The sequence below is a fragment of the Crocodylus porosus genome, unplaced genomic scaffold, assembly GCF_001723895.1.
Source record: "Crocodylus porosus isolate Cpor-Errol unplaced genomic scaffold, CroPor_comp1, whole genome shotgun sequence".
Classification (NCBI taxonomy): Eukaryota; Metazoa; Chordata; order Crocodylia; family Crocodylidae; genus Crocodylus; species Crocodylus porosus.
Genome location: NW_017728947.1, coordinates 61,463,360 through 61,483,464, shown reverse-complemented (window position 1 = coordinate 61,483,464; position 20,105 = coordinate 61,463,360). Strand labels below are relative to the sequence as shown.

General features: G+C 39.8%; 1 protein-coding gene across 3 annotated transcripts in view; it reads left to right on the top strand.

Annotated features, from left to right (window-relative positions):
* Positions 1-20,105, top strand: part of CUNH15orf41 (chromosome unknown C15orf41 homolog) — a 168,758-nt gene that overhangs the window by 83,925 nt on the left and 64,728 nt on the right. For 2 of the 3 annotated variants that reach the window (XM_019551939.1, XM_019551941.1), the window contains 2 exons: positions 12,450-12,515; positions 15,340-15,445. In XM_019551939.1, the coding sequence (XP_019407484.1) occupies positions 12,450-12,515; positions 15,340-15,445 (172 nt within the window). Of the gene's footprint in view, positions 1-12,449; positions 12,516-15,339; positions 15,446-17,952; positions 17,989-20,105 lie in introns of those variants that run through there. The other variant, XM_019551940.1, reaches the window with a different exon arrangement.

The window sequence follows — 20,105 nt, the reverse complement described above, 5'->3', positions numbered from 1 at the left end:
TCAGCTGAGAACCATCTGCTAACAAAATCAAGATCTTTATCTTGTGTTACATTCAGATGCAAAGCACACTCGAATTTAGCTTCATTCTGCCTATCACCTTCCTCATATAAAGAATCAGAAAGTTTAAAAGGACCTTAAAGGTGTTACAATCCAACTGCCTGCACAGGTGCAGGTTGCATTATTTTTACATTACCCCAAATACCTACCCAGCCTCTTCTTGAAACCCTCCATTGAAAAATATAAGTCCATTGGATAGCTTGTTCCATTATGTTTCTGTTCTGACAACATTTTTTTCCTGAGATTTAATCTAAATCCTCTTTGCTTCAGTTTGAATCCAGTGCTTGGTGTCCTGCTCTCTGCGCAAAGAAGAGCAGTTATTCTCTATCTTTTTTATAGTAACCTTTCAAATATTTGAAGCCTGCTGTCATGTTCCCCTTTGGGCCATGTACTGGAATGTCATGTTCCAATATTCAGTTTCTGCTGGAAGAGTTGCTCTCCTAGTAGAAGCCATGAGTATACAGATGTTCAGGATTTTTCTCCCAGGGCAAAAATGGCCACTCTGGGAGAAAAATAAACCAGAAACAACCAATTTAAAATTGTTTCTGGGAGAGTGACAGTCTGTACAGTTTCCTTCCTGGGAGAAGCTGCAGCATAGTCTTGCAGCATACCAGGATGCTGTGCTTTCACCTTCTCCCCACTATCCCCTTCCAAGGGAGACAGTATGTCACTTGGTCTGGACTTTACTGCTCCAGATGAGGAGGGAGCAGAACACAACCCCTTCTCAACCCGCACATTGTGCTGTATGTAGGTAGAGACAGGCTGAACAAGAACAGTCTCGGTCAGGCAATCAGGGCTGCCCTGTGCAATAATGTCATCTTTTTCCAGGCAAACTAAGGGAGCCTGCAGAGCACACTGATCCCCCTGGCTCCACAGAATAAGCGCTGCAATATTTCTCTGCTCCTCATCAATCTATATAGGCATCTCCATGTATGTTTTTTCTTCAAGGAAAATAAACCCAGGACAGTTCTCCCAGATCATCTGAATGTGTGTACTTAACCTTAATCTCCTTTTCATCAAACCAAACATACCTAGCTCTCTCAAACTATTCTGATAGAACTTACATTCCACCCCCCTTAGTATCACTCTGTCTCCAGTTTCCCCATAGAGTACTTAAGTTGAGGTCACATAGAGTGATACTGTTATATCTTACAGTTATAATTCTGGTAATGCAGCCCAAAATTGGCTTTTTTAATGACTACATCAGATTGCTGAGTCATGATATATTTGTGATCCACTGAAACAGTCAGTCCTTCTTGCCAATGTTTCTGTCTATGCAGTCAGTCCCCATTCTGTATTCTTGGTCAGTTGTTTCTACTTCTTGAGCCATGACAGCCTACATTTTCTTCATGGGATGTCATTTTGTTGTCTAGTTCCCATCTCTCTCTTCTATCAAGGTCAGCCTCAAAATTGGGATGCAGAAGGGTCTAGAAAATGCCTAACATATAGTCTGGTGGTTAAGACACTTAGTTGGGAAGCAGGAGCTCTATGTCCAAATCCCCTCTGAGTGAGAGAAGCCTAGAATTTGGGTATGTGGCCTAACCACTAGGCTGTTGGACTAAAATATGGAAGCAATTCTCTTCCTCTAGCTATAAGAACGTAAGAGCTGCCTTTTACTGGATCAGAACATGCATCCTTCTTGCCCAGTATCCTGTGCAACACAGTGGCAGAGAGTGGATGCTAAAAGGAAGAGTTTTTTCCACTGTTCCTCTCCCACTTGCAGCCTCCAGCATTTAAGGTCCAGGAAGTTCTGATTCAGAGTCTGTACCCCTACCTTTCATAGCTTCATTTTTCCTCCAAAAATTTGCCCAGTCCCTTTTCTGAATCTGGTTAGCATCTAAGATCTGCTAGTCATGGTGTTTCTACAACTAAATTTCAGGTCTTACCTGCCCTTATGCACATACCTAGGCAACCCTGTTTTTCTGCATACCTGCTTGGCCATAGTGCAGTCCTACTGAGCATTCTCATTAGCCATGTGCACACAACAAAAATGCCCAAGACTATAGTTATACAGCTACATCTATGTCAATTAGGTGCCTAAAGTAAAAACAAAATAATCCTAAAAGAATGAGAAGTCAGGAAATATTTGCTAATATTAACTAGAAGAAGAATTAAGAGTACTGAAACTTTTCAGTGCAGGTAAAAAAGTAATGAGAACAGTTATAATTTAACAAAGATATTTAGAAAATACTGATATGATGAATTATAATTTTACTGTAATATTTATGTAATTTCTCATAAATTACGTTCTCGTTAAAAATGCCAGTTTCCCTGACTAGTTTGTACATGGGGAAAGAAAGGTTAATAGAGTCCCTGCTAAGTCCCAGAGCTGTCTATGTGAAGGACAAGACAAGTTGGAGCTCCAACATTAACAGAAAATTGAATAGCTATGTTGATGCCTTAAAGGGGCTTTGGTACTCATCCTTTAGAAGAGGAGCCTCAGAAGCATCAGGGGAAGCAGACTGAAATAATCATCACAGTGGGCAGAATGGCATGGTAAGGGGGCTGTGGGTCTGGAAATGGTGAAGAGTCTGAAGTGAGCAAACATCTGAGCAACTTTGGTGTGCTCAGGGTTGATTGGGGCATAAAGACTGCTTCACCCTTTGGAGGGAACGGAGAACCTCTGGATACATGGCCCTTGTCCTAGTAAAAATGTTTTTATTTGAAAGGATCTGTCTGTTTTTTGTTACTTGGAAACATCAGGATGTACTTCTCCCTATCAAGAGGAAAAGTTCCTCCCTTGGGAGCTTTCTGAGGCAAAGCCACAGATAACCTGGGAAGGTCAGAGACTGAAAGGTTGTGATCTTAAAATTAGAAGAAGCCATTGGCTCTCTCCCCCCCACCCCTGCCCCAAAAGCCATCGTGGGCTGGCATCAAGGGGTACTCAGTGAGACCAGAAAATTCCCTGGGGGGGATCCATGACAGTTGAACTAGTTATTCCTTCTATAGAATAAGAGTGAATAAACATTAGTGAATAAGTATTATTGGTAGCAGCCTTCAGCTGCAGTTGGAAAGATTAAGTTAAATGGTAGAAAAATTGTGCAGTTCTAGGAACAGTAAGTATGGGAACAGGCTGCTAGGGAAGACTGTGGAATTGCCTTCTCTGAAAAATTCAAGGCTAGACTCATCTATCAAGGATGGTAGAGGGATTAATGAAATCAATCCTGCCACAATGCAAGGGGATAGACTAGATAGCTCACTAAAGGATCCTTCAACTCAAATAATTGCCATTTCTGTGGCCTTGTGCAAGCTTTTGCACTACACAAATCAGAGTTAATTTTTAATGAATCATGACTTAGGAGAGGCATTGACTTCCTCTTTACAGATAAAAAGGCGCTAAGAAATTTGTACTGTCAAATCCAAATTTTTGGCAAATATAAGTTGGGTTTAATTCATCATTGCATAAAACTATAAATAAGGGCGTTAATTCTAAGTGTACTGAAGTACTCCATTTAGTCATGCTTAATTAAAGATTATGATGTGGTACTTGTTTCTTTCAGTAATTGTGCCTAAACTTAGCATGTGATTTTTTTAGTGCTTAATCAGTATCAAAAAAGACCAGGGTGCTAAGAGCACCCAGATTAACATCTTTCTTTTTTCATTCCTCTTAACACTATTTCCAAGTCCTTAAGAAAACCCTTAAAAAATATAGATATTTTGCATCCTGTCCTTAGACTATGTGTTAGGATCCAGACTTAAACTGCCCTATCAACAGTTTCCTTCCTTTTAAAGCTTGGGGCACAATAAAACTAATTTCTTGCTATGTAAGATGTGCAGAAAATTTTCCAACTTGCAGGATGAGAGCAAGTCATATGCCTCTATGACCAACCTTGGTTGTACTGGGAGAAGATACAGGCAGAAGTAAGGGAGTATAATATCATTATATTGATCCTCTGGTATCACAGGGGTCTTAATATCCCTTATATTCTAATGTATACATTGCTGTAATTTATCTGTTTAATTGATGCTTAGAGTTGGTGAGAAAACCTAGCCTGTTGTCTTCAGTGTAACCTGTTCTCAGTAATCTTAAACTTCCATCAGGCTGGAATACTAAGGAGCACCTCTTTTCTGTGAGAAACCCAGTGGGTAAACTCTGCCCTAACTGAAGTTTCCAGTGGTCTATGAGTTCATCTTGATGTAAAAGATTTCTAGTCATATGCTGTCAAAGTAACAAAATCACAGACTCAAAACGTGGTTGCAAGGCACAAGAGTGAAAAAGTACCACCCTCGCTTTTTGAGGGCCTGGAAGTAGCCAAAGAACCAACAGAAGACAATTTCTGAATTTATGTAACAAATAATGGGCATTTTTCTTTTGTTAATGACCTTGATCTAGTGTTTATCATATCTTCATGTTTCCTACATCATTATATCAATCTCCTGAGTTCTGGTTCACCCAAATAATCCAAGACTGGGTATCTAACACTGGGAAAGTTATTGGGCCTCAACAGCTTTCCTTGACTTAGTAACCAACATTGTTTTTTAAAAGCATTGCAACCAATTCTGCCTCACCGTTTCCCCAGACTTTTTTCATGTACACCCATGAATGAGAAGGTGGCAGAATAGACCTGAGTGAGCTTTTGTGGCAAATGATTAATCATTCTGCACTAGTGTACAGATCTCTGTGTTCATATAGCAGCTAGCCCAGAGGAGTCCTGGGCCATGACTAGAGCTCTTAGGCATTATGATATGACAAATAATAATGGAGCATTAGAACCTCTGAAAAACAACTTTGCCAACCCATACTAGAACCTATAATCAAATTTACCATACTGCCTGAAAAAGAGCATAGAAAGCTGTCAGAATCAGTAAAGACATTTGGTCTCAGTACTCCAGTATTAATCTAGATTGCTTTGAGATACTGTGGCATATTACTTTTCAAAAAATGAACTCATTGACAGTCTCCACAAAAGCTACAGTCCCATCAGACTTCGGTAAATAGAAATTTGAGTCTAGTTTGCAAATTAGAACCAAGAAGTCCTCAGTGGGCTATTCCAACTGAAATTGAGTTAGAGAAAAGACTGCATTGGTGTGCCTGCCCAAATCTCATAGTTCTAGATTTTGTGTCAGAGGTCAGCAATAAAGATGGTCCTGAACTACCATTCATTGGGCTAGTTTAAAAGTATTCTGCACAGTCCTGCCCTATGCTGTATAGAATAACCTAGAAGACCTGAGATTATCATTTTAAGCCACTTCTTCGAGAACTACCATGTTCTTGATAACATGGTAAGGAGCCTGGAAGCAGGGATTTTGTGTCTCAGAGCATCAAAGAATCTTATCATTTATATTATAAAAAGACAAAGTGAAATTTAATTTTTTACTGTTTCAGAACATTTTTTCTTTGATTTCCAGTTGAAGATTGCATTTATGATGTAGGACAGGGATTTTCAACATTTTTTGATTGGCGGCCAGTCAAGAAATGGGGAGTCTCCTGGCGGCCAGTCAATGGTGGGGGGTCCCCTGCACAGCATACAGCAGTGAAACCAGAAGTGCTGGCAGCTTCTCCACACTGCTGCCGCGTACACCCTGGAGCCTTTCAGCCTGGGGTACCTGGTTGAAAATGCCTGATGTGGAAGGAATTTATTTTACCATTATGGAATTTCCTACAGAATCAGAATTATACCTTCCAGCCTACCCAATTTCATCCATACTCAAGGAATATTATGAGCAGAGTAGCTTGAACATTCCTTACAGTATACAAAAACATTTTTTCTAACCTCATGACTTAGTTTTGTGCTGTTGTTTGTTCAATCTCTCTCTCTCTCTATTTTTTTTTAACTAACAAGCCATTTCAAAAAGTATTGTATTAATGAAAGGCTTAATGAAAGCCACTAATGCTAATATTTAGGATCCTGGCAGTTTAGTCAAGACCCTACAGAGGTCAGTGCCAGGAATTGTAAACTCCTGTCATCCAAAAAGCTCTACTTCTTGTTTGAATACCTTGTGAGAGTGTGTATATTTACTGGACTAAACTAATGTCTGTCTTATTTTTCAACATTGCAGTTACATTCAGAATTATAAAATACCCAAAAAGGGGGTCTTTACTGTTTGTGTTTTGCAGTCAAAACTTTGTTATATCTTACGTGATACAAAAAATGTGAAAATCCAGAGTTGAAGCTAATGTTTCTGTGGCCAAGTTCTGTGTTTGAATATGTATTAATACCTATAAGTAAGTTGGGCAAATGGGCTAAGTGCAGACAGTCAAAAAGCCTGAGGCTTCATCAGTTCAATCTTCATAGGTTAGTCTGAGATGCATAGATTGAACCGATAAGCAAGTGAACAGACATTCACTTTTGATTCTGGAATGCAGAATGCTAACCCAGGGCAGAAGCCAGGGGCTCTAGAGCATGCCTCCCTGCTCAGCCAGAGCAGACAGCTTGGGCCAAGCCTAGCCCACTTGCCTGGTGAGAAGGGATTTGCAGGGGAGGTGCAAAGTATCCTGAGATGCTGGAGGACTGTGAGTTAACTTGAATATGGAGGGGATGAGGGACAGAAATTTAGTAAACTGATTTAACCTAAATCAGTTAAGTCTTGATACTACATCCAGGCTTATCTTAAACCGGTTTTGGCCGTTTTGAAAGCAGTTCATGTACAAAGAACTTTTGTTGCATTACAGATTTGAACCAGTTTCCAATCATGGTTTATGCATAAGTTCTGTCCCTGTCCATGAAGTCCGTAGTGCTCAGAAACACTTGCCTCAGGAATTCACTGACCTAGGATACTTGCCTTTAAAGTTATTAAACTACAAGAAATGAGCCAAGAAATTCATTATGCGTGCTTCCTTTTCCTTTCACCTCCTCTTACAGTGGAAGATCCACCCATTTAAAGTAATTCATTTGCCATTCTACTTATTGAAGTTATCTCAAATCTATATTCCAAGGCTCAAGTCCATAGTGAGCACTGGAAGGGCTCCCCCTCATACTGAGCAGAAGTATAGATTAAGGGTTCTAATCACCAGTGAAAATCCTCTGCTGAAGCACAGTGCAGGCAATTTGTAAATTGCTCCTGACCTCTGATTTAATCTTCTGCTATGTTTGGCTTCCCCTGTTGCTGCATGGCTTAAGATAAAGGACTGGGTGGCTAGGAAGATATGGGTCAGGAAAAGAAAAAATAGCTGTTATGGGAATGTAGCAGCAGGTCAAGACTTGCTTTTTTCAAAAATATTAACCGCATTTGACTCCCCACTTCAGTGTCCCTCACTTTAGCCCAGAAAACTTATCCTATACTTTGTGCTGTGCTCAGTTGAGCTGGTATGAATGAGTGCCTTAAGTATACAGTTGTTCGTGAATCAGATGTTTAAAGGGATGTTTTTATTGTTCATAGATTCATAGATTGTAAGGCCGAAAAGGACCATTGGATCCAGCCCCCCTGCACCAAACAGGAAAGATAGCTGGGGGTCAGGTGATCCCAGTAAAGTGACTGTCTAGTCTTCTCTTGAAGATTTCCAGGATAGGTGATTGCACCATCTCTGGAGAGAGCTTATTCCACAGTCTGTACGCCCTGACTGTGAAGAAGTTTTTGCTAATATTGAGTCTGAATTGATCTTCCAGGAGTTTGTGCCCATTACTACTGTTTTTCCCTTCAGGTGCCCTGGTGAACAATTGCTCACCAAGGTCTTGACGTACTCCCCTCGTGTAGTGGTCAGCTGTTACCAGGTCCTCTCTCAGCCTTCTTTTCCTCAGACTGAAGAATCCCAGAGCCCTCAGCCTTTCCTCCTATGGCTTGTCTTTCAAGACTCTTATCATATGGGTGGCTCTTATTTGGACTTTTTCAAGCTTGTCCACATCCTTGTTAAAGTGTGGTGCCCTGAACTAGACACAGTACTCCAGCTGCGGTCTCACCAGTGCTCAGTAGAGCAGAAGAATCACCTCCTTGGTTTTGCTGGAGATGCATCGATGATGCATGCAAGAGTATTATTTGCCCTACTGGCTATAGCATCGCACTGCCAGCTCATATTTATACTGTAGTCTATTATTACCCCAGGCCCCTTTCATTCATGGTTCTAGTCAGTTTTGTGCCACCAAGCCTGTAGGTATGTTGAGGGGTTGCTCATTCTGAGGTGGAGCACTTTACATTTCTCGACATTGAACTTCATCAGATTCTGATCCACCCAACTTGCCGGCCTGTCTAGGTCCGCCTGTAACCATAACCTATCTTCAAGTATGACCATGCTTCCCCATAACTTGGTGTCATCCGTGAACTTTGCCACCCCAGCAACCAAATCATTAATGAAGATGTTGAAAAGTACTGGACCAAGCATCAACCCCTGCCCATGCACTTCTCGCCAGGGCACCCGCTGCCCACTTCTTTCCAGGATGACAAAGATCTGGTCACTATGACTCTCTGGGTTGTATCCTGCAGCCAGTTTCTTACCCACCCAGTTGTCTCGGGAGTTAAGCCCACAATCATCCAATTTTCTTGCGAGGACATCGTGGAATACTAAATCAAAGGCCTTTGGAAAGTCTAGGTATACAGTGTCAACCTACTCTCTTGTGTCCAGGTGGTGAGTTACCCGGTCATAGAAGGAGATGAGGTTGGTAAAGCAAGACCTGCCTGTGACAAAGCCATGCTGGCTGTCATTCAGAATCTTATCTTCTGCAAGTTTATTTCAGATAGACTCCTTAATTAACTTTTCTAGGATTTTTCCTATGATGGAAGTTAGGCTGATTGGCCTATAGTTACCGGGTCCTCCCTCCTGCCCTTCTTGTGGATGGACGCAACACTGCTCTTGTTTCAGTTCTCAGGGACTTCTCCAGAGTGCCACGAGTTGTGGAAGAGTTTTGCCAGGGATTCCGCAATGACTTTGGCCAGCTCCTTCAGCACTCTTGGATGGAAATCATCCAGTCCCGCTGACTTGTGTATGTCTAATTTTATTAATTGGTCATACACCAATTCTACAGCAATAGTAGGAAGGTGATTAGTCCTACCATACTTATCCTCGACTCTACCTGACATAGTTTTCCCCTTGGTCCAGTGGAAGACTGAGACCAAGTCAGTCAGTCAAAAGTTCAGCTTTCTCCTGGATGCCAGTAACCACCTCTCCTGAGTTGTTGGGCAATGGTCCCACATTCCCATTTGTTTTCCTCCTGTTCCCTATGTACCTAAAGAAGGACTTGTTGTTGTCCTTGATTCCCATTGCTAATCTTAGTTCAGTCGCTGCTTTAGCCTGTCTTGTCTGTTCCCATCAAATGTGGGCCTCTTTCTTCTTTCTTAAGAGGGCCGTGATTTCCCTGTTTAGCCAAGAGGGCTTCCCAGCACTTCTGTTACCTATACTCCTCATTGAAATGGGCTTACTTTGTGCTTCAAGGATCATGTCCTTAAGGAACAACCACTCTTCATGCATACCTTTTGTCTTCAGTCCCTAGTCCCACAGCACTTGCCCTACTAACAACCTAAGCTTGTTAAAATTTGCATTTTTGAAGTCCAAGACTTCAATTCTGTTATCCAATTTGTCTGTCTTACGCTGGACAGTGAACATGTGGCTTCATGGTTGCTGTTGCCCAGACTTCCCTCTATATTTAAGTCAGTCACTAGGTCATCCCCTTTGGCAAGAAACAAGTCTAGCAGAGCATCGCCTCTGGTTGGCCCATGCACCTCCTGAGTCAGGAAGAGCTCCTCAACACAGGTCAGGAAGGATCACGACCGATCCAACTTGGCCAAGTGTTCCTCCCAGGAGATGTCTGGATAATTAAAATCACCCATGACAGCCTCAGTCAATTCTGGGGTGAACTCCAGATCGAGTTCCTCCCCCTGGTTCAGTGGTCTGTAGTATACACCTACAGTTGGGTCTCTCTTGCCCACACCCCTCTGCGCAACTTGACCCAGAGGGTTTCAAGCTGTCCATTTTTGGAGCTGATGTCAGCCTCTGAGGAGATATACTGCTCTTTCACATAGACAGCAATGCCTCCACCTTTCTTTTCCATCTGGTCCCTTCTATGCAGGGTGCAGCCCTCTATAGCTACTCTCCAACTGTGTGAGGAAATTGTGTGAGGAGTCCCACCAGGTCTCCGTAATCCCTACTAGATCATAATGCATACTGGAGAGTAGGATGGCTAGCTCCTCCTGCTTGTTCCCCATGCTCCTGGTGTTAGTATATAGGCAGCTGAGTCCTCCTACTGAAGCCCTTGTCTTCCTGTCTCAGTGATGGAGAACTATTTCCTCTACTCCCACAAAAGTGGCTCTCCCAGGGTCCCTATCTACAGGGTTTACTTATACGTTGGTCCCTGAACATGTTTGAATTTGTGTATCCCCGTCCCACAGCAATCTTAGTTGAAAGCCCTGTCCAGAAAATTGGCCAGCCTGGCCACAAACAGGGACTTACCTTCCTAGTGAGGTGGAACTCCTTCCCTGAAGTGCATGCCATGGTCAAGGAATCAGAAGCCTTCTTGGTGACACTGGCATCAGGATTGCCAGTTCACTTCCTTGATGCATCCTTCCCTTCTGGGACTATAACCTGAAACAGGGGGCACAGAAGAAAAGTTGTTTTTTTGTTTAAGCATCTGATTTTGATTTTTCTCAGTAAGAATGAGTATGCATGCATGATTAAATGTGGAGGCCGCAATTTTATTAAAAGCCCTTAACCAATGAATACCCACTGGCAAAACTATTCAGGATTGCTATTGAGGATTTCAAATGGCTACCGGTAGCTTTTAGCTCTACAAACCTGAGGAGGTGGTTATGAGAGCATTTCCTTTTCTACATCCTCAGGCCAGCCTGCCTTCATAACTGTTAGGCTAAAGAAAATGTTCACAATATTAATGCATCTTAAGTGACATGTGATAGGTCAAAATGGTATTTTAAGGAGTCACAATAAAATAGTGCCATCTTAATCTGCACACTTTTCACCCATATCTTGTATAATATGGGTTAATAAAAGCTACTACTCTCCAACTCTTAACAGGGGTCAATAACTGACATAGTGCTATAGAGAAGTTCCATTACTACGAAGACTAATATTTAAAACATACTGCAGTTTAAAATATATTGGCACGTTATGAAGTAATATTCTAAACAATTAAAAATAAACTGTAGTTGTAAACAGGATAAATGACAAAAACTTGCCTCTTTTTTTTTTCTGTTGAATATTCACTTTTGCACTAATATGCAACATTCCATAGTTATTAAAGCAAATTAGTGAAGTTTTACTGTAAGTGCTAGATCAGCATCTGAAAAATTTATCTCAGAGTTATTTTTTCTGTGTGTGGAAATAAATTGATCTGAATTAAGCATTTAATTTATTTAATATATACAAAAATAAAAAAAATCCTTAAAATCTAAATTTAAATCCTTAAAATCTGTCATTAAAATGCTATTTAAACTCAAAATTATGACCTTTCAGGATATGCACAAAGTGTTCTAAAACAGAGTTCTGAACATTGGCCATGAGACCACTGTCTTAGGCTGATAAATGGATTGGAAATAAGCTACCCAACAGTGGGAATGGACCATTAATTTTAATCAAAGGTGATACAGAAAGGAGAAAGGGATGCATGACAATGTCAACAGCCCAGTAGATGTTAAGAGACCACAGCACCTTCTTGTTACTTGGTTGTGCCATTAGTTGAGGTTGGGTGAAGACAGAAAGTTGTGTTTGGAATTGAATGACCTGGTCACTCCAAAATATAATGGAGAAGAGGTGTTTTAGAGATACCAATGTAATGGCATTGGAACTCAAGGACAACATTTAGAAAATACTGAAGGCTTTTCTTTAGTCAAGCATTTTTGTTGATTTTTCCACAATTTTGTCTTTTTTGCTCTCAGACTTGGTATTGGAAATCTTTGGGTATTGCTTAAAGAGCTTTGATATCTACACAGGATAAAGCATTATACTTGCACTTAAAACCTGAAGACAATCTATTTTTAAATTTATGTACTGAATTGTGAAACTTGGCAAATTCTGCATTATGCAACATGCAAGAGAAATTAAAGTCTGTGACTTGTCTCCTTCTTTAATAGCTTTTCAACTGGAAGATATTTTATAATAACTTTAGGCACACATTAATATAAAATAAGAAAGCAACTATAGAATATCTCTGTTTCCAGCAATAGAAAAAAGCTGTTAAGGTTTATTCTAATGTGAGATTCTTCTTTCAATCAGCAAATGTATTTCTTTATTTTGAATATTTTTCAGTTATAAAGTAGTGTATGACAGCTTGAATTAATGATGTTTATAATGAAGACATAAAAATGCAGAGACGACAAAGAAGCATTTTTATATCCATGCTTCAGGTTTGCTATGAAGGTTCATTTAATCTGACACAGCATTGCATGCATAAGAAAGATATGTATGACTGCATTATTAATTCTTGCACTCTTATTTAAAAGAAAATTAATTATACTGCTGTCTGGTTAATAGAATAGTGTTATAAACAATAGTATTCTTTCTCTATGTGTAGCTGAAGATCAGCTTCGTGCAAAGGGTTATGACAAAACACCAGACTTTATTTTGGAAGTGCCAGTAGGTAAGTCCTTGAAAGGTGTCTTAATGTTAATATTTCATGTTTATGGGAATGTGTTTATATAAAAATGTTGAAGTTACTTAATGATACAGTCTAGTTTCTCATGTTATATAGTATAAAACATAATATGTAGTAGTGACTCAAGTTGTAAGAAGATGTTAGTGTGCTTGGCTTGGGCAGGGTTAGGTAGTTTTTTAACATAAAACCACAGTCTTGGATTGGTCATCATCTCCTCCATGTTTGTTTCAGAAATATGCATTGTAGTCTGCCTACAGAAACTGGTAGATTCAGTCAAGTTTCAAAACACTGTTATAGATAATGCCCCCACAACAGAAGTTGGTGGCATAGAAGATCCACTCCGTGGCCTTATTCTAGAATCTTCCTCCACATCCTCCTCATCTCCCCCAGTTTTCTTCATGGGTCATTAAGTACTAATGAAAGAAAGAGCAGTAAGAAAAAGAACTTAGGGTGCTGGCAGATGTGGGTGGGGGAAAAAACCCAGCGCTTTACCGGGATAAGCATTGCAACAGTTTGACCTGGCTTGCCCAGTGTGTATATAGCAAATAAACTATTTGATAAAAGCTCCAAAAACATCCGCTAAAGTGCGCAAGCTGTACAGATGCTGGGGAGCTGGGTCAAACTGGCACGATGTCTGTTCGGGGCACACACTGTGTTTGGTGCAGGGGTGTGCCAAGTTGAAAGTCAAGTGCTAGTTTTTTGTTTGGTTGGTTGTTTGGGGGGGGGGGTCCACATCTGTAAGTAGCCTTGGTGTCCATGGTAAAAAATTGCCAGATGCATCTGAGCACTGACATTTCAGTACTAGTGGTGATAGAAACCATGTAAATAATGGGTAAGCAGCCACAAGGAATTCTCAGTGTAACTGCCATGCCATTGAAGCAAGGAACCTCTTTTCTTCTACTGTAACAGCTGCTGAATCGCATTGTCATCTGTGCACTGTTCTTCCATTTATCTTCAGATCCTAGCACACTTATGTGTTGAGATCATTCAGTATATTTTACAGACAAAATCAAAAAGTCCTGGAAATATTGTTTTAAGAGCTAATTATTTGTGATTCTGGCTTTTGTCCTCTGGTGGTGTTGACATTTGGGGCCCTTGCTAGTAATATCATCAACATCACACTTTCCTGCAAGAATTCTGCTGCACATTCTGAAGCATGCCATTACCCAGTCAGTACTTAAGACAATTCATTCAACACAACTTGAACTTCAGTTCAGTTCAAGTTATTACCTAATATGTAACCAACCTTTATCAAAGACCCTTGGGAAGCTTTAAAGTGCCACCTGCAGCTCTACCTAAATAATAATTTTAGAATTTTCCCTATAGGTTTTCAGGAACGGAGGTGGTGCTGATGATAATAATATGTGGCCACGTCCAGTCCATACTCACACAACTGGACTGATCCGTAGTATTTTATATATTCAAGCATGGTAGTCTGCTATTCCACCTCAGAGACTTGATAAGATCATACTGAAATTACCTCAGTCTATTGAGGCCATGCCCATCAGTGAGACCTTGCTAAAGCTGTTAGGGAAGATTGTGAGACACCATGGACTGAAAATATAGCAGTAGAGCAGATAGTATCAAGCTATAAATCACTTTTACATCATATACAAGCAAGACCATCTTCCTTCTATCCAGGGACCTGGCTAACATGAAACAAGAATGAACAACTGATTGAACTTAAAATCTTGAAAGTCTTGCAGTGATGTATGCTGGGAGGGGGAAGCACCTATAATAACTTGCCAATTTGGCAAGTCTATTAATTTGTTTTTACTTAGACTTGTAACAGCTTGTGGTATTCAAATAGCTATGTAAAATACCTTTCATCTTTGTCTAGCAATCCTACCAAATTTAGCCTTGGCTCTAGCAGCTCATGTATTCTTGACATCCAGGCTTGCCACTTGGTTAAGAAAAGGCAAACATTTATGAAAAGCAACAACTGATTTAGAATAGAACAGGTGTCTGGCTCTGCTACACAAGCTTCTGAGCATAGGCTTGTACTACAGATAAAAGGTGTGATCTACAGTTCATGTAGACCTGTTCAAGTTCCTTTTAAACTAACTAGCCTGGCCATTGATAGTAGTGTAATTGCTGCTGGCCAGTGTTTACTGTGAGTTAGTCACCTGCTTACCCATAATCCAAGTGTTTTATAACCCATGCTGAACTCTGTGTTGCATTGGGTTATACTACTATCAGTCTACGTAAGCTTCAGTCTCATGTTTTGGTTAACATATCACTCTATGCCAGACTTAACATTTTGTTCTTCAGCTAAGCCAAACTTTGCAATAATAGATGGTAGGTGCAACAGAAAATCCTAAAGATGGAAAACATCTTCAAAAGCTTGCATGGAATTGTCTCAAGTTATCTGAGTGAGCATTCCTTTGCAACCTTGGAAGTAAAACTTCTGTATGCAGGAGATGACTTTTCTTGGTCATAATCTCACAGATTGGGAAATGATTCCTGGAAGACATGAAGAGGCATCTTAACCTATAGTAACAGCAAAAAATATGCACTCCAAAAGGCCATTTGTATTAGAGTAAGTGCATTCAGAGGACTAAGAGGGGGCATTGTAATCTTAAATGAAGATAATTATTGATAAATAGTGTATGCAGTTCTTAATTTTATTTAGAAAAAATATTCTTTTCGTATGTTTGAATCATGGTTTTATACATATATGATAAGGTTTCAAGTGTAAGTCATAGGGTAGCTCCTTGTGTGAACTGGGTATTCAGAAAAGTCTTAAAGATGTTGAATTCATTTTCAGAACTTGCATCCATACTATGTTAGTAATATTTTGTTGCCCTAGCTGTTGAAGGCCACATAATTCACTGGATTGAAAGCAAAGCTTCATTTGGTGATGAAAGCAGCCACCAGTCATACCTTCAGGACCAATTCTGGAGCTACTGGAATAGGTAGGTATCATTTTTAGGCTTAATTGATGGGCAATATTGAATTAAACTAATTGTTTAGCTGTAAAAAAATGCTGGTAATGCTGATAATACTTTTGTCTACATATTTTTGGCCCGTAGGCTGTATTCAGCCCATAAGGGATTAATGTGTAGCCCCTGAACTCTCAACTAATTGCCGTTCCTCCCCATTGTTCTAGCAGCAACAGCAACCAGAGTTTTCAGGTTTGCCATTCCCTTCTCTGGATGCCACATTGTTCCCTTTGCCCTAGGGGTGGAGCAAAGTAGTGCATTAGTGGAGGGAGCTGGTGGTGAGTCTGGGGCCTTGTATGTGAAGGAGGGGAGAAATTGGGCCTCACAGGGGTGGCTAATGGTCATGCCACATGGTACAGCAGTGAGGGTTGTGCCTATGCAGATGCACATTGCAGAAAGGGGAGGTCATGCTCATGCACCCATATAGTGTGGTGTTTTTGGGGGGATCCATAGAGTGCCATCTGTGGCGCATGCAGCATGTGGCCCTTGGGAGTTTAGAAGTTGGACAGCCCAAATCTATAATACTTATTTCAGAATCTTTTTGAGTTCCTGCACCAACAACAAATGATGAAATATTTGTTTTAAATTCCCATCATTATTGTCATGTTTAAAAACAGTTGATCACATAAAATGATATAGATATTGTTTAAGTATATATTTTAGGACACTTATTTTAATACAGATGTATGCAACTCAGTTCAGTTACTACAGGACCAAGAAGGCAATTGTTATTAATGCCATTTTTTAAGACTTTTAATAGTTGTGGGAGATCCAAGGCATCAAATTGTGTGCACCTAGCTTCACTTAGGTTGTATAATAATGCTGTGTCACAAGTTAGACTATCCAGCGTTACAGTAGCCATGAAACTTCTTGCTTGGTCTCTTACTATCTGTGGCCATTTTTCCTTTTTATTCATAAGCCATGGTCACCCAGAAGTTATAAGCACTCTCTTTAGGAAAACATGATAGGGGAAAAAAAGCAGTTATGGAATCAGTTACTTTACAAAACAGACAGACATTTTAGTTGAAGGGGCCACTGTTGCTATTGCAGCAAAAAAGGCATTTTATTATAAAGAATATTACAGAATACTTGGTTATATAGGCTACCACTATTACCCTTACAAGAGGTATCCTGTATTTTTATTAATGTTACCATAACTGGTGAGACGTAGTCAGGAACTCAGAACCCCTTTTGCTAAGACAAACCCCAGACAGCAATTGTAGATGGAGCATCCAGTGAGCATAATGATATCATTGGAGATGGAATAAAGTTCATCTGTTGCAAAAAACCAGATTGTTGCAAAAAGCAAGTTGTGAGTATATAGATTTATTTTTGTCCTGTACAAAATCTTGCTCTTCAGATTTGGGTGCGTTAGGAATGTTCAGAACATTTTGAAGGAGTTTGTCCGCTTTGAGCTGGACATCACCTATAGAACATTCCTCTATTTGAACTGGTCAGCCAACAGATAGTTTAACCTAATTTTTTGTTACATCCTAACAAGTTGTCTGTTACTTCTTTTTATAATAAAAATACAAAAACTACTTCACTGTGCTGGAAGTGAAGCACGTTTAAGCTCATATTGCTGGATTAAGATGACTGGAAATTGGAACTATTAAGTTGTTTCCAAACTTGGGTTCAAGCCTTGGCTAGTCGTTTGCTATAGTATGTAATATTCAAAATTACTTTTTAAATAGATTACAGCATAAATGTCTTGTAAAATATTTCATTGTGCCGTATTTGCTGACTCAGTTCATATGCAGAAGGCAACATTAACAAGCTAGAGGTGAGGTATCACTGTGAAACACGATTTTTAATTCTAGCACGGTTAAAGAAACTGAACACATTTCATATTTACTTTGTATAAATACTGAGATTCTCATGGTAAACATAGTGCCAATATTAAACTCATAGCAAAAGTTCAGTTGAAGAGGCGACCAGGTTCTGCATGAGTTCAGAAACCCTGAAATCTTTCTTCTTTTATAACAAGCTGATTTAATGGGCTTAGAGCCTAACAGATGTCCACCTCAGAGATCAAATAAGGTTAATTCCTTGACTTAGGTTAAACTTTGTTTACTTCTGAACAACCTGCTCATAAGAGAAGACAAGGGTCAGATTTACAAGCTGTATTAAGTTCATTTGAGCTGCTGAGATGTATATCTCCAGTAGAAATGTCCTAAGTGAAACATATCTTGTACCTCCCCTCCTTTCTGGCATACAAGGTGTTTAAGAGGCTGGACAGTACATGCGTCTCAGTTGCAGCAATTTTACAGGCCTAAGTTGGTAATTCTGCTTAAACTTAAGTAGAGACTCAAGTGGTACCAGAAACCTGAGAGCTGGAGCTTTATTCAGTTTAGGATAGAATCTAGACCAGGCTTGTCCAACATATGGCCCACGGGCCGCCATGTGGCCCTCCAAGCTATTTTCTGAGACTGAAGATGCTGTGACAGGAAATGAAAATAAACACTGTACTTTAGTTTCAGGGGGATGATGTGATACCACTTCCTGTAAGGTCTTTGAATATGGCTCACTGGCCTACTTACTGGGTGATAAAAAGTTCATGATCCAGCCCCATATTCAAAAAGGTTGGACACCCCTGATCTAGGCCATTTTGAGTAAAGTGAGAGTACATGCTACATCTTTCAGTAGTCAGATGCAAACAATCTGGCTAAGGGTTTTGAACACAGCTTTTCCTTAAAGCTCCATAATAGGAATGCTAGATACAACCATGAGTATGCTACTTTTAGAATGTGATCTGTCTGAAAAGTGGTTGGCTGAAAATGGTGCTGTCTTGCTTAACAGAACAGTTAAGCAAGGTGCTGCCGAATCTGTTCATATGAATGAAGAGTTGTTCTTTTGCATTTCTGTTAAATTTTGCAGGAATAGATTAGCAAACTTGTTCTGGCTCAGACATCAAGAATATTGAGTAGTTTCCAGTTGTAGTGCCATCTGTGCAGCCCCATCTTAAATTAAGCAACCAATGGCACCTGTATATCTTTACATAGAGCCCTGGATTTGCAAAGATGAAACAGGAGACACTATTTCAATATTTATTTCTGGTGACAATGCCTGATCCAATAATAATGGGGTGAGTTTCTCTTGCCAATCCCATGCTGAGTTTACAGGACTGGTATTTAGAAATATACCTTTGTTCGTGTGTTTATAACTAAAAAAAGTGATTGCTGTGTTGAGTTTGCTTATCTATCTGGAGACAACACAATTGTAGAATTCCCCAAAGTTAAAGTCACTTCATAGAATATGAATTACCCTTTAAAAGGATGTGCTCAATTTACATCCCAGTCGCATCTGAATCTTATACTTACTTCTACAGCTAAACTGATTGTATTTAAAAAAATCAGACAAAACAGCTATTTTCCTCTTTTTTATTTCAATCATCCCATTTTGTACACATCTTTTGTCTAATATATTGCATGACAAAAGCAGGTAATATCTTATCTCTCTCTTCATATGCGGGATATGTATTGTCCCTCTGCATTTCAACATGTCTTCACTAGACACCTGCTAATAAGGTTACCAGAATCCCCGCTTAAGTATTAGTTAGAACCAAGCTTCTCAAGTGTGATGAGAAAACCAGACAACCAAGACTCAATAGGAAATCTAAAGTGATAGAAAATGATATCCTAAAACTTCTCATGAAATTATAGCTTACATGAAAACTAACTAAAATAACATAAATAGGGCATGTTAAAATTATATCAACATAGAGGCAAAGCACAAAGTGCAAGTGGTATACAGAAGTCAAAATAGTTGAAAAACTTTCTTTCCTGGACAAAGAAAGAGAATTAATCTGACTCCCCTGTCCTATCAACCATCCAGACTGTCCAGCTGAGCAACCTAATCCACTGCGTTGTGAGCAGGACAGTATTTTAAAGTATGTGCAAAGCAAGGGGAAAAAATAGTGAGCAGCATAGCTATTTTCCTCTTTGTTGGGGAAATACAAAGATTCTGATTTTTCTCTCCCAACCATGTGAGTTAGGTGCCTGGATTTTGTTACAGTATATTTTGTGGGTATTATTATACCATTGTGTTCATTGTAGAGTACTCATATTACCTAGACCTATAATGTTTCCAAAGTTTTCCAACACTTTTGAGTAGATTTAAAACTATAAAAATATCCTAGAAATCTCTTTTTATGCCCAGTTTCCTTGGGTTGGCTATATTGGAACAGAAACTCATGATTTTAGTAATAAAAGAAAATTAAGTTTTTAAAATGTATTATTGATATTTCTGGAGTCTCATTTGTTATCATTTGTTATCTGTCCTACATTGGTGTATTTCATATGTTTCAAGAAGGTGAACATGGTTCCCATCTTCAAAAAAGGGAGGAAGGAGGACCCGGGAAACTATAGGCCAGTGAGTCTTGCCTCGATCCTGGGTAAGCTTTTTGAGAGAATTATCCTGGCATATGTCCACGAGGGGCCAGCGAGGGAGGTTATGCTTAGGGGCAACCAAGAGGGGTTCATTAGAGGCAGGTCCTGTCAGACCAACTTGGTGGCCTTCTATGACCAGGTCACAAAATCCTTAGACACAGGGGTAGCAGTGGACGTAGTTTTTCTGGACTTTAGGAAGGCCTTCGACACTGTCACTCACCCCATTCTCATTAAAAAACTAGGGG